We start from the raw sequence: 14,600 nt of genomic DNA on the forward strand, positions 1-14,600 counted from the left end.
ATAGATTGGTCCAAAACCGTATAGGGTTTTAAAGGTCAAAGCCAACACCTTGAATTGGGTTCGGTAAGCAACCGGTAACCAGTGTAACTCCTTCAGTATAGGAGTGATATGGTCTTGCCGGCGGCTGCCTTTAATCAGACGAGCCGCCGCATTCTGTACCAGCTGCAACTTCCGGACCGTTTTCAAGGGTAACCCCACGTAGAGCACATTACAGTAGTCTAGGCGAGAGGTGACCAGGGCATGTACCACCGATGGGAGCAGATGATTGGGGAGGTAGGGGCGCAGCCGGCGTGTCAGATGAAGTTGTCTACAGTGGAGGCTGATTGGAAGGAAACTCTTAACATTTATTCCACTATTACTCCACTTTAAACAGTCATGGCTTCCCCCAAAGAATCCTGGGGAATGTAGTTTGTGAAAGGTGCTGAGAGTTGTTAGGAGACCTCTGTTCACCTCAGAGAGCTACAGTTCCTTGAGTGGTTTAACAATTGATCCGTTTTCCCAGGGAATTTTGGGAATTGTAGCTCTGTAAAGGGAGCAGGAGTCTCCTAACAATTCTTAGCACCCTTCACAAACTACACTTCCCAGGATTCTTTGGGGAAAACCATGACTGTTTAAAGTGGAATAATAGTGGAATAAATGTGTAGTGTGAATGCAGCCTAAAAGGATTTGGCCTCCAAATGGTTTCTGCCACAGTCAGCTACGGCCATGTTGATTTTTTAAAAATAGTTGTTGTTACATTTAAATCCCATATGTTCTACAAGGAGCTCATGGTGGTGTACATGGTTCTACCCCTCCCTATCTCCCCTGGTCTCCTAGGATTTAGTCCATGACTTGACCACTTGACCACACTGGCTTTTTATAGGATTGGAAATTCTTAACAGGAGGCAACCATTGTGAAAATTGAGGCAGGGTGGCCTTTATTCTGGATTAGTTAATCCAGAACACATTTGTCTCTACCTTTGCCCTTCATTGACTCTGGCTCCACATACCCCCAACCCCCTGCCCCAGTTAGGGATGGAGAGATCTGCCAGTTGTGGTCCTCTCAGTTCCTCATTTTTCCAGTCTTGAATTCAGTTCTCCATATTCCTGCAGCAATTTCTGGTGTGTTTTTTAAAAATCCTCATGAAAATTCTTCAGCATTTTAGTGCAAATTTCGCCAATTGAACACCTTTTTGTATGCTCTTTTGACCAGCGTACATATTTCTGAAAGCAATTTCTTCTAATGTAATGGTATTTCTGTATGTTATTTTCATTAATATATTCATTTTTTTGCACATATTCTCTTAATATATGTGTTTTTGTAAACATCGGTTGAAGAACGGCATTGCAAAATTCAGATCGTAAGTGCAGCTTTCGAAGGACGGCCGTGTGCTGGTTCTTATGTTGCTCCGGAAAGTGTGACGTTGATAGATTTGGCTTTAGATGTGAACTGAATTGAATTCGCCCTCCCCCCTCCTTACCCCTGATTGAGAAGCTGGGCAGACAGTGACCTAGGGAGCAGGCATGTGGCTGGCCCCTTCTACATGGTCTCCATTATTCTTACCTTACCACAGCAGCACAATAAGGTCATCAAAAAAACTGTCTGGGAAAAAGAAATCCAAGTTTCAAAGGCCTGTTTGAAGAACTCTGTTTTCAGGAGACATCTAAAAGAAGGCAGGAATGATTTCTGCCAAGCTCCTAGTGGGAGGGAGTTCCACAGGGCAGAGCCTGTCACACTAAAGGCTGAGTCCCTAGTACAGCCAGACTGACCCTCAGGGGCATGGGGAACTGCTACAAGTGCCCCTTCTGTCTGCTGGGTTAGTAGAATCCACTGCATTGCACATGCCCTTCTTCACCTTCCTCTTCTTGGAGACGCACACCTGTCTGTAACAAGGTTTCTCCTTTCGACCCCTAGCTGGCAAGTGGAATTCGTCTGGCTGTGAAGTGGAACGAGGAGAGGACCAAATCACTTGCCTTTGTGACCATCTCACCTTCTTTGCTGTGCTGATGGTGAGCGTCTCGGCTCTCACACCACCTTCCTGTAGAGCTGTGCAAAGATCTCCCTGCCCTTCTCTACTTTTCTAAGCCCTTCCCTTCCATCCTCAGGTGTCCTCCCCAGATATGGACCGCAGTCACCAGATATACCTGACCATGATCACTTACGTTGGTTGCATCATTTCGGCTCTGGCTTCATTAGTTACCATCTTCTTCCTTTGCGCGAGGTACGGTGGCTGGATGTTTCTGCTCTGAGTCAGAATAGGGCAGAGGGGCTGGGGGTGGGAAGTGGCTCAGGAGGAGGTGCCGCATAAACACTTTCTGGATCCCAGAAAGAGATCCAAAGGGATCGTGTTCCGGGTCAAAAAAAAAATCAGTGGAGAGTTGGAGAAGAGACAAGGGGAAAGAGACAAGTTATATTACAGCCTTCTCCAACCTAGTGCCCTCCATATGATTTGGACTACAACTCCCATCAGACCCTGATGGTAGTCCAAAACATCTAGAGGGCACCAGGTTGGGGCAGGCTGAGCTAGGGCTCGAGATGGAGAGATCTGCCACTTTTGGTTCTCTCCGTTCCTCATTTTTCCTGTCTTAAATTCAGTTCTCCACATTTCGGCAGCAATTTGCAATTTTTGTTTTAAAAAATCCACATGAAAGTTCTCCAGTATTTTAGTGTGAATTTCTCCTGATGATCACATTTTTGTTGGCAGGTTTGACTAATGTACAAATTTTTGCAAGCAAGGTGCTGGACAGCTCTTTGAAAGTTTGGACTAAAACCCGGAGCAGATTACACTGCCCCACTGACAACAAGCCATCAGCTGTCACAGATGAAGAAATAAACCATTCCTTTCTCCAGAGTTTATTTTTTTCCAGCTCCTCTTGCCTCATTGCTTTTATGACTTAGTGAGCATCTTGGGTGGGGCGATCAAATAAACCATAGTTAAGGGAGGGTGCCAGGCTTGCTTGCAATGCTACACCACAGTTAAAACAAACCAAGGTTTGCAATCCAGCAACAAACTATGGCTCAGATCATGGTTTGTTTAGCAGTAAACAAACCATAGTTAAGCTGCTGGTCACAGCTCAGACGATCAAAGAAACTGTAGTTCAATAAACCATGCCTTCATATTATGTGCAAGCCAGGCCATTGTCTCACAAACAGTTTGGTTGCCCTCTGGCATTGCATTGGCAATAAGCCACCAAACCAGAAGCATGGAGGACTCATCGCAGGAAAAGGCAGGTTAGTCTTTTCTTGGGAATGCATAGCTCAAGGTAGTCTCATTCTGGGCACCATCTCCCACATCAGCGGAGGGAGGATGCCATGGAGAAAAGCCTATGGATGGCTGGGGTCAGATGTGTGTTTGATCGTCATCTGCCCCATGCTGGGGTTTGAACATGTACATTTTACTGATAAGGTGTTTTGCATATCGGAACGTTCCTTGAAACTAAGTTCTGGGAGATTTGGTGTATGGTTTGGCTGCAGCTTGGGGGTGTGAGCTCCACCCAGAAGTGGGAAAGAAATATCACACACTCTCTCCTCCCCAGGAAGAAGCAGAGGGACCACATTGTCTATGTCCACATGAATCTCCTCTGGGCCATCTTCCTCCTTGACATGAGCTTCCTCATCGCTGTGCCCCTGGCCCCCGCCGGCGGCAACATAGCTTGCAAAGCTGGCGCCATGTTCCTGCACTTCAGCGTGCTTGCCTGCCTGACCTGGATGGGCATTGAAGGCTACAGCCTCTACCAGCTCGTGATCGAGGTCTTCCGTCCCTACGTCAAGTACTTCCTCTTCAAGCTTTGCCTGTTGGGCTGGGGTGAGTGGCCAGGGGACCCTGGGAATGGAGCGGGTCTTCAGAAGGCCAGGCCACAGGAGGCAAGAGAAGAAGACCCACACGCGAAGAGAGAGCAGATGGTGCAGTGTAATGGCTAAGAGTGTGGACATTGCTGGGAAGCCCCCAGTTCGAATCTGGCCCCTGCCACATTGGAATCTGCTTTATACCAAGTTAAATAATAGGTCCATTTAGCTGAGCGTTGTCTGCGCTGACTGGCAGCGGCTCTGCAGGGTTTCGGAAAGGGGGCATTCCCAGCTCTGTTTGAAGATGCCACTGGGGGTCGAACCTGGGACCTTCTGCATGCAAAGCGTGTGTCACTGAGCTACAGCCATCCGCCAGGAGCATAGGAAGTGGCTTTATGCTGGGTCAGACCATTGGTCTTCTAGCTCACCTGCAATGGCTGGCAATGGCTCTCTGGGGTTTCAGACCGGGTCCTGTCCCAGCTAGGGATAGATGGATCTGCCAGTTTTGGAGCTTGGGCAGGGAGAGGCATTGGAGGGCATTTTGTGAGTCCTTCCGAGTTGCCTGTGACTGTTCCTACTGAAAATGGACAAAAAGCTCAAGACTTTATGAATATTTGTTTGGCACAGTTAAAAAGCTCTTGGGCCAAGCAGGAGGGGTGCTAATGCCTCCTTATCTTGGATCCGTTGGTTTTCCTGTCTTCTGTCTTTGTTGATTTTATTCCACCGCTTCTGTTTTTGTTTTTTTTAATGATCTGAATTTTTTTATCTTGCATTGTTTACTTTTGGTTTCTTTGAATTTTGGTTGCTTTGGAGACTTCAGAGGAAAAGCGACATTACAAATGCTTAAAAATAAAACGTGTGTGTGAAGTGGGAGGTGGGAGCGAGTGGATCCCTGGTGCCAAGAACGACCCAGGATGGTGGAATAAAAACATTAACTCAGCTTCTTCTCTGCCTGCAGGCCTTCCCATATTCATTGTTCTTCTGATCTTCGTGATTGATCAGTCGCATTACGGAGCCTCCCCCTTTAAAGTGTATGAATCTTCTGGGGGATATACCAATGCAACCATGTAAGTTCTTGGGGGTCTCCCACAGCCAGGTTGATTCAGATGGCTGCATTCATGGTTTAGCCATAGAGCAAAGGTGGGCAACCTTTTCCCTGTGGTTGGCTGTGTGCTGGCAGTGGGCGGGGCAGAGCTAAAAGTGGGCGGGCCCTTTCCCTCCTCCTCAGTATCTCTTCTTGTAAAGAGCTTACTCCCTCATTTGCCAATGAGTTGTAACGGCATGTTGGAGAACTGTTACAAAAATGGCGACAGGAGGAGAAATGGCCAACATGTGCTTATTCATCCCATGTCCGGAAAGGAAATCAACCCAGTGGATATGATCAGTATTCATTCTTGTCGTTGCTTTCAGTCTGTAAACGATGTGTACGTTTTTCACCCATTTGCATTGGATTTCCTTTGCACTGAAATGAACAAGGTCGCATAACATAATGACAACATAATGTATGCAGTGAATGACGTGTGTTCCCAGTCAGTCCCTGCTGCATCCCCAACACTGGGGCAATGGAAGAAGAGCCACTTGGCAGGTGCTTCAGGGCACCACGCCACAGACCTCACGCCTCTTCCTTTGCCCTTCTTTTCCAGCTGCTGGATCACAAAAAAGGAGATCAACAACTTCCTGAATCTGAGTTTTTTAAGCCTGGTGCTCTTCTTCAACACCATCATGCTGGCCGCTATGGTGCGAGAGATCCTCAAGCTGAGGCATCGGGAAAACCACTGGGGCTATGCTGTGATGCTTCTGGGGCTCAGTTGTGTGCTGGGCATCCCTTGGGGGATGGTCTTCTTCGCATTCACTTCTGGAACCTTCAAGCTGGTGGCAGTCTACCTCTTCACCATCATCAACTCCCTCCAAGGTCAGTGGGTGGAGTCTGCTTCATAGAGTCATAGGATCATAGAACAGGAGGGTTGCAAGGGGCCCAGCCCCTTGCAAAATGCAGGAATCCAATCCTGGCCAGGGTCTTGTGGCAGCCACACACTGTGGTTTTTCAAACTTAGGTACACAAATAGGTAGCTAGGAGAGGAGAAGCTTCCTTTTGTCACTCTGGGTCTATCTATATTTTAAACTTACAGAATCACAGAATAGTTGAATTGAGTCCTTTGAGTCCATCAAGTCCAACCCTGTTGCTCAATGCAAGAATACAACTTAGAGCATTCCCGACAGGCGGCTGTCCAGTTTCCTCTTCAATGCCTCCAGTGTCGGAGAGCCCACCACCTCCCTAGGTTATTGGTTCCATTCTTGTACTGCTCTAATATTTAGGAAGTTTTTCCTGATGTTCAGCCAAAATCTGGCTTCCTGCAACGTTATTCCGTGTCCTGCATTCTGGGACGATTGAGAAGAGATCTTGGCCCTCCTCTGTGTGGCAACCTTCCAAGTACTTGAAGAGTGCTATCATCTCTCTCCTCAGTCTTCTCTTCTCCAGGGTAAACATGCCCAATTCTTTCTGCCTCTCCTCAATAAGGCTTTGTTTCCAGTCCCCTGATCATCCTTGTTGCCATCCTCTGAACTCGTTCCAGTTTGTCGGCTTCCGTCTCTCCTCACGGAGCTTCCTTCCTTCCCTCACTTGCCTTGCCATTTGATCACCATTTTCGTCTCCCCTAGATTTGCAACTCATACAGTGGAGGCTGGTAAGTGAGGGCGAATGGGGCACTGCCCCACCAACCTCACTCTGCCCTTCCCCATCCCCACCTGCCTGACTTCGTACTTATAGCCAGTCAGAGGGCAGCTCCCTCCTGTCATTGGCTGGGGTTGTTCTTCCTGCCTTCCGCCCTGCCAGCCCCAGCAGGCACCAGCCACCACTGAACACAATGTTTTTGGGGTTGCAATGTGCCCAGGACAGCATCTTCAGCTTGAGCTCAGCCTGATGGACAAACGACAAGCGACATTTTTTTAATTTAGTATTTGATTTATATATTTACTATTTATCTATACATTAATCTATAGGTTGTGGTGTGTGTGTGTGTGTTTACATGAGGGGTGGGGTAGGGTGCTGATCTAGATTGGGACCCTAGTGTGAGTGACTTGAGCTTATTTACCCTTTCCCTTCTGTTACAGGGCTGATCCAGTTTGGGGCCTCCACGCGTGCCATTTGCATTGCAAGAAAAGGAAGGTCCCATTCATGTCAGTGGGATCTTCTTGGACAATAACATTGCAAAGGTGTGCGTGCACGCACAATCTGGAGCAGGTCTACAGAAAGGGGCAAAGGGTTGCTTAAAGTCCTCACTAGCCTCCCTATTAGGGTCTGCATCAACAGAAACCTAGGAAAGTGCCTTATATTGAGTAAGACCATTGGTCCATGCAGCTCATTACTGCCTACACTGACTGGGAGTGGCTCTTCAGGGTTTCAAGCAGGGTGTCTCTCTCAACCTTACCTGGAGATGCCAAGAATTGAGCCTGGGACCTTCAGCATGCAAAGCGATGCTCCACCCCCCCACCCCAGTGGTGGCTATTTGTAAAAACAAAACCCTGCCATTATACGACGAGTCCCACCTGTAGCTTGACCCGTGACTCCTACAGGACATGCTAGAAGGATAAGTGCCACGGCTCCTTGGGAGAGTGCCAGCTTTGCCTACAGGAAGTCCCAGGTCTGAGTTCAACTCCTGACATCTCCAGTTCAAAAAGGGTTTCAGGTAGCAGAGCCAAGAGAGGACCTGATGACTTCCTGCCAGTTGAGAGTGTGAAAGAAAAAAGGTCTTACGGCAGCTTCATATGTAGCTGTTAATCATCAGGATTCTTGTGCCAATAAAGGGCTCTTCCAGAAACAAGGAGGGTTGTGTGCTCACATTGCGAACAGAAGTTGTTGCATGTGTGCAGTGCCCCTCCTGGCAAGCACAACCAACTGCCTCCCACGCTTTGCTGAGGGTTGGAGGCTGCAGCCCTGTGGGTCGGTGCCTGTTAGATGATGCCCGTGATGTGTGTCACCAGCATGTATGGCGTCGCTACCTCCCTCGTTTAGCCACGTTATGTGGAGCACTCCTGCAATCAAACACAAGGCTCAGGGCTGATGGGTGCTGTAGTCCAGAATATCTGGAGGGCGCCAGGTTGGCAAAAGCTGGTCTACACCAGAGTGAGCAGACTTCAGGCTTGCAGGATCTACTTTTTCTTTTTAACCAGAACTGAGACCCACCAAGCAGAACCAAGAACAAAAGGGGGGGCATATTCTCAGAATTAAGGACCGGGGTGCCTCTGAAAATATGCTAAAGTCCAGCAATTTGTTTTCAGTACCAGAACTGAGTCCCCTCCACACAATCTGGGCAGAGGCGTGGTCATCTAAGGTCGCAAGGGGGTGTAGATCCCTTACTTTTTTTGGGAGCTGGGTCCCAGCCAGGTCCCTCTGTATGAGCCAATCAGCATGAAAAGGGAGCATGTTGGAGCCAATCAGAGTGAAAGGAGGTTAATTAGCCACTGAGAAGACTCTTCTCAGTAACTAACACACAGCCTCTCCTTTCATGCTGACAGGCATCTAGGGACAGAGATGACACAGAGAGAAAGGGACATGAGGGAAAGGGTGTGTGGTTATGAGGTAGCGTGGTATGACTATCATGAAGGGGCCCTGCGCTTCTGAATTTGCCACTACACTACTGAATCTGGGCTTTCTTCCCACGTTTTCTTCATCTCAGCAGCCTAATTTAGCCTTTTGGTTGCTATTCTTAAATAGCCATTAGCCAGAATCTTTGTTCGTCTACTGCACGTCACTCCCAGAGATCTGCCAGTAGCCCTCAGTCTGTCTTCTTCTGCCCACTTCTGGTCCAGACTGACTGGCAGTGGCTCTCTGGGGTTTCTGACAGGGGCCTTTCTCCCTGCCAACCTTAGCCTATCTTCAGCCACCCCTCACCTGCCTGCCTTCTTAACAACCAATCAGAAAGTGGCTCTGCCCCTCATTGGCTCTGGCTCCACCTATTACAAGTCTCCTTGTCTTCCGCCCCACCAGTCTCAAGAGGCACCAGCCACCACTGTTGCTTTTGCATACAAAGTATGTGCTCTTTTGCTGAGCTGTGGCCGTTCCCTGACACTGGCTGTCAGCAGCATGGGAGGCGCAGAGAAGGACAAGTGCTGACACACCACAGTTCTCTCCCCTCCCCAGTTCCACATTCCTCTTTGCCTGCGGCTCATTTTATGTTTCCCTCTTCTCTCCACAGGCTTCCTCATCTTCCTTTGGTACTTAGCAAAAGTCTGGCAGTCCCGCAGATCTTCCTCGCTGCAATGCACCACTACTTATTCCAATTCCAACAGCATAAGGCTACAGTCAAACATATGACCCAGCAGGGCTGTCTGCTCTCTGCATGGAGCTCCTGCCTCGCTTCCTGTGGAACCTAGCGGAAAATCCCTTCTTCTGTGCACGTGACAGGAGCTCTGCTGGGTCAGGCCAAAGGGGGCCCATCTAGTCCAGCGTCCTGTTCCACAGTGGCCAACCAGGTGTCCCCATGGGAAGCCCACAAGTAGGACCAGAGCAGAGCAGCACACGCCCCATTTGTGATCAGGGCTGTGGAGTCGTGGAGTCGGAAGCAATTTGGGGTGGAGTCGGAGTTGGTAGAAATGTACCGACTCCGGCTTCAAAATAAATTTTGATTGACGAAGTTTTTTCAAATATAAATTCACAAAGTCTGAGAAGCTTCCCATGAAGTCAGCTGTAGTTGAGCATTTCACCATAACTCAAGATGGAAAGCATTTTGTGTGTCGGTGTATGACACAGGACCCAGATGAAGACAAATGCTGTGATGCCAAGATCAGCGCATATTCAGGCAGTGATAAAAATGCTCCTATGAGAGCTTCCAATTTAAAAAGACATTTACAGCGCTTTCCAGGGCTGTGGAGTTGGAAGCAATTTTGGGTGGAGTCAGAGTCGGACAGTAGAAAAAGAGGAGTCGGAGTCGAAGGTTTGGTGTACCGACTCCACAGCCCTGTTTGTGATTGCAAATAATTGGCAGGCAGAGGCATACTGCTTCTGACAGCGGAGGGAGAGAATAAGAGGAGACCGGCTGGATCAGACCAAAGGCCCATCTAGTCCAGCATGCTGTTCCCTGCAGTGGCCAACCAGGTGCCCACAAGTGGGACACGAGCGCAATCAGCACTCTCTCCTCTCCACTCATACAAGGCCAGTTCCCTGTTGAAGATAAGCAGGGTCAGGTCTGGTGAGTGCCTGGATGGGAGACTGCCTGGCAACCATATGTAAGCTGCCTTGGGTTTCAGTCATGAAAAGAAAGGTGGGGTAGAAATGTAATAAATAAATAAAAAATAAATAAAATATTCCCCAACAAATGGCATGGAGATGCATATTGCTACCGAGACTGCAGGCAATATATATATATATATATATATATATGTATTATTCCATATGATGGGGGATAGCAGGCTCCAGGCAGCTTCATTCTGAAATAATGTTTGCAATGGCCCTTTTTTCCAATGTAAATGCTTGTTGTTTTTTAAACTATGACATAAAAAGTTAATAAAAATACTTTGACATTCACAATGCACTTACTAAAAATCAGGCTTGTTAGGGGGACCTTTCAACACTGCAGATGCTTTTCTTGATTTCACCTGGATTAAGTAAACATTTAAAGGGTGGTTCCTTTGCAGGCCCTGAAGCATTCCTCTCCCCCCCTCCCCAGGCTGGTCCTTGAAAGCAGCAGCTGGTACAGAACCAACTGAGTGCCCCCCCCCCCGGTTGGATCTGCCCCACCTAGAGCATGCTCCAGCAGTGTTCTAACCATCTTGCAGGCTTCCTGTTCCCTTCTGGGCATAATTCAAAGAACAATAAGGCAGTTTTCTTCAGTGTTCAGAGTACTGACCGAAAATAACCTTCCTTCAGTGCCATTTGGCAGGGTGCAGGAGGGGAAAAAAAGCAGGCATCAACTTACGCCAGGGGAGTCCACGTTGCATTTATTTCTTAGTACCAACTCCAGACACAATATACATATTGTTTGCAGGGGGCGTGGGATTCCTGGCATCCTTCTCTTTTACTCTATCCCAGCATTCCCCCAACCTGGTGCCCTTTGGACTACAGCTCCCTTCAGCCAAACTTTCTTTAGGGTGAAGACAGAGAAAAAAACAACCCCATCATCTTGAAATTTATAAACTTAATCTATTACAGGAGAAAAACATGTGTCATGTATCAAATTCACATAATATGTCATACCAAGAGATGTGAAGGCTTGCAGAAAAACCCTGGAACAATTCTGCAGAAAACCCAGGGGAGGTATTCCCCCCCATTTTTCTGTTTCCCCCCCCCAGTTCTTCACATCTCTAGACATCCCATATTGGTTATTAACATTGTAAAAGCAAAATAAGAGGTTAAAAAACCCCTCCCATAAGCCACAACCAGCACAGCCATGCTGCCCGGGGCTGATGAGAGTTGTAGTCCAAAACATGTGGAGGGCACCAGCTTGGGGATGGGTGCTTTTTATCAGAATATAATGTGCTAGGCCATCTTTAAAAGAGCAGCAGATGGTTATTTAAAGCAGGCCATACACTTTGTGCTAATCTGACAGCTGTAACAGGAGAGTACACCTTCCTCTCCCTCGAGAGCCTTTTGCCTCCTCTTCCAAGAGGGCTCGTCCTGCGCTCCAGATCGACCCTGCCTTTGGTCGAGGGTGCGAAGGTCTGGGGGAAATCCCTGCAGGAGAGCCTGTTCTGTCTGTGAGTTTTTTTCTCCTTTTTATTTTTCCTTGAACTTTTTCTCCTCTTCCTTTTTCCTGTGGTTGGTTGTTGTCTCTTTTTGGCTGAAATGGAAAAAGCAGCAGACCACAAAGCGCTAACAGAGCATAATCAGCTGAACCGGCACCAAATGGCAAATGACATTCCTGCTGGGTGCATAATGATATGGAGGGTTATGTCGAAGTTCAGCCTTTTGTGCCGGAGCATGGTTAGAGCAATGCAAAAAGTCACTAATGGCCAGTTCCAGGTTTCTGGGGACCCTCAGGCACAATAGGTGCCTCACCAGGTGCTGGGCCTGCTCACCTTCTCCTGCTGCCCATCTTTGTTGCTATAGGGGGTCCATCAACACCACTACCACTTCCTCCTCCTCCCCTCCCTAAGCGGTCACCCATCTCTTCAGCGGCTGAAGGCTCTGGCTGCTGTCGTGAGCCCTTCTAAAGCCACCAGCACAAGAAGCATGTCGGACCTTCAGAGTGCAGGAAACTGTGGACACCTTACCCACTGTGGTGACCATGAGGCAAAGTTTCCTGCACCATGGAGGCTGCTTCTGAGGGGCAGGGCCCAACATGCTTCTGGTGGTGGCAGCTGCGTAATGTCTCGCTGCAGAGCACCCGGAGCCTCCAGCAGCTGAAGGCAGGGGTAAGCACTGAGGAGGAGGCAGTGGCAGTGGTGCTGGCAGGCCTCCACAGCAACAAAGATGGGGGAAGGTGACTAGGCCTGATGGTGAGGGGCCCCTGTGAGCTCCTGGGCCCTTGGGCCAGTGCCTGACCTGGCTGCCCGCTGGCGCCGGGCCTGAAAACGGCAACTGGTGCATTGCCTCACCAACCTCAGCCTGTCCTCAGCCAGTCACCACCTGCCTGCCTGTCATTGGCTCTGGCTCCACCTACTGTTGGTCTCCCTGTCTTATGCCCTACCAGTCCCAATTGGTACCAGCCACCATTGTGAATGACTCTGGCAGCTGAGTGCTAGAAAGTGGCGAGGGACTAAGGTAAGGCAACAGAGGACCAGACCGCCGTAGTCCAGGTGAGGTCTTTTGTGTTCTCACTGTTAACATTTTATCCCATTAGTACTTCAGATAGAAGCCTCTGGTGCAAGATAAGCTTGAAAGTGACATTCCATCTTCAACAAATCAAGAGTACTACCAGCTCTAACTGATCCGTCTGAAAACCCTGGGGAAAGCCTGCGCTTTGGGAAGAGCCACCTTTTGGAGTGGAGGTCTTTGCCTTAGCATCACATGAAGCCAGGCCTGGCGCCAGAGGTTGGCCATGTTAGGAACTGGCCAAGGATCTCTATGGCTGAGAGGGGCCCCTGCTGTAGGAGATGGGTAGATGTAGCTCTCGCTACACAATCCATGCTAGCGTTGGGTCATGGGCCATGCACCCTGCAACACAATGCTGGCATGGATTATGGAGCGGAAGCCACCCTCCCAAGGCCACACACCTCCCCCTGCCAGCATGGGTTTAAAATAGGCCCAGCTGCACCACTTCCCATATTGCTACATTAGCATGCCAGCGTGCTATGCTGCTACAAGCCCCCTGCAGTCTGGTGCCGGCCCTGCATAAAGCCAGTGCAAGGCTTGCCTTTGGGTCATATATTTGCCCCACACCTTATACCAGCCTTCACTACACTGGTGCCCTCCAGAAGTTTGGAGCTTTTATTATTTAATTATTATTACATTTGTTAGTTGCTTGTAACCAGAAGGTCTCCAAGCGACCTACAACACTGTTAAAAATAAAAATAAATATACCAGAAAAACAAAATCCCCTCCCGTAACAGTGATAGGAAACTTTGGCTGCACATTAATAACCAACGAACAACAACTGTCAGCTCCAGGCAGCATGGGCTGCTTGACCCCGAAGACAGCTGATGGCCCAAGAGTTGAGTACCTCACTGTGACTTGAATGAAGAATGGCATTTCTCTCTGCCTTGGTTTTGCCAGCCCCACAGCAGTACTGCAGAACTGCTCACATGGGTGCCAGACTCATGCACTAGCTGAGTAAGCTATAGCTTAGGGCCTCCAATTGTAAATGGAAAATGAAACGGACTGCCTTCAAGTCGATCCCGACTTATGGCAACCCTATGAATACCATTTTCATGGTAAGCAGTATTCAGAGGGGGTTCACCATTGCCTTCCTCTGAGGCTGAGAGGCAGTGACTGGCCCAAGGTCACCCAGTGAGCTTCATGGCTGTGTGAGGATTCAAACCCTGGTTTCCCACGTAGTAGTCCAACACTCTAACCACTAGGCCACAGGGGCCTCTAAATACTATTCTTTAAAAAATCAAAAGATACGTACTGTTAATTTTTAGTTGCATCTTCATCTATGTACCAGTATATATACAAACAGAAAATTTCTTCTATTTTCATTGCCCTTTCTGTCAGAAAATACATTGTTGTTACTGCTGTAGGACCTCTTAAACTTGACGTAGGATGCAAGCACACCATACAGTTAAAGACACCTGGGAACATTTACCCATCACAGAGCTACAGTTCGCTGCACCCTTGAGAAACTACAGTTCCCTGGATTCTTTGGGGGAAGTAATGTGCTTTAAATGTATGGTGTGTACACAACCATAGTTTAGGGCCTCAGCATGTCTTAATTCTGGTCCTGGCTCTCATCCTTGTATTCCATTGTCAGAGCACAGTCTTTGCAGGTAAGAAGGTCCCAAGTACCTCACGTTAAAGGCCTACTGCTAGCAAGCCTGGGAAAGACCTGCCTGAGACCTGGCGATCAAATCCCAAGCTGGATGGACCAGCAGTCTAACTCAGTTTAAGGCAGTGTTGCATTTAGATTCGATTTCTAGCCAGCTCACACTTAATTCAGCTGTTGCCATGTTGTCCTGGGAATCATATCTGTGGTCCAGACTTGCATTGCCACAGCGCTACATGCGCTGCAAATTAGGGCTAGAGAATGGGGAAAGAACAGGCTCCCCTGCCACCGTGACAGTGCATAAGCCAAATTGCAATGTGCAAGGTGGATCTACTTCCACCTATTCGGTGGTATGGCCCACATCCTAGCAGCATTCAAGGGTGCCATCTAGGGGCACATTGCAATATAGAGCTAGGCCGTACCCAGGTTAAGATGGCCTAGAGCCGTGTTTTTCAACCTTGGGTCCCCAGTGGTTG

The 14,600-nt window shown here is 48.6% G+C and overlaps 1 protein-coding gene across 4 annotated transcripts in view; it reads left to right on the plus strand.

The window, feature by feature from the left end:
* ADGRG1 (adhesion G protein-coupled receptor G1) overlaps positions 1–10,275 on the plus strand; it is a 57,912-nt gene extending 47,637 nt beyond the window's left edge. For all 4 annotated transcript variants that reach the window (XM_061594037.1, XM_061594039.1, XM_061594036.1 and 1 more), the window contains 6 exons: positions 1,895–1,989; positions 2,086–2,201; positions 3,517–3,785; positions 4,725–4,833; positions 5,410–5,678; positions 8,962–10,275. In XM_061594037.1, coding sequence (XP_061450021.1) covers positions 1,895–1,989; positions 2,086–2,201; positions 3,517–3,785; positions 4,725–4,833; positions 5,410–5,678; positions 8,962–9,080 — 977 coding nt within the window. In that variant the 3' untranslated portion in view covers positions 9,081–10,275. The remainder of the gene's footprint in view (positions 1–1,894; positions 1,990–2,085; positions 2,202–3,516; positions 3,786–4,724; positions 4,834–5,409; positions 5,679–8,961) is intronic.
* The last annotated feature ends 4,325 nt before the right edge of the window (positions 10,276–14,600 follow it).

This window comes from Rhineura floridana, chromosome 13, assembly GCF_030035675.1.
Source record: "Rhineura floridana isolate rRhiFlo1 chromosome 13, rRhiFlo1.hap2, whole genome shotgun sequence".
Lineage (NCBI taxonomy): Eukaryota > Metazoa > Chordata > Lepidosauria > Squamata > Rhineuridae > Rhineura > Rhineura floridana.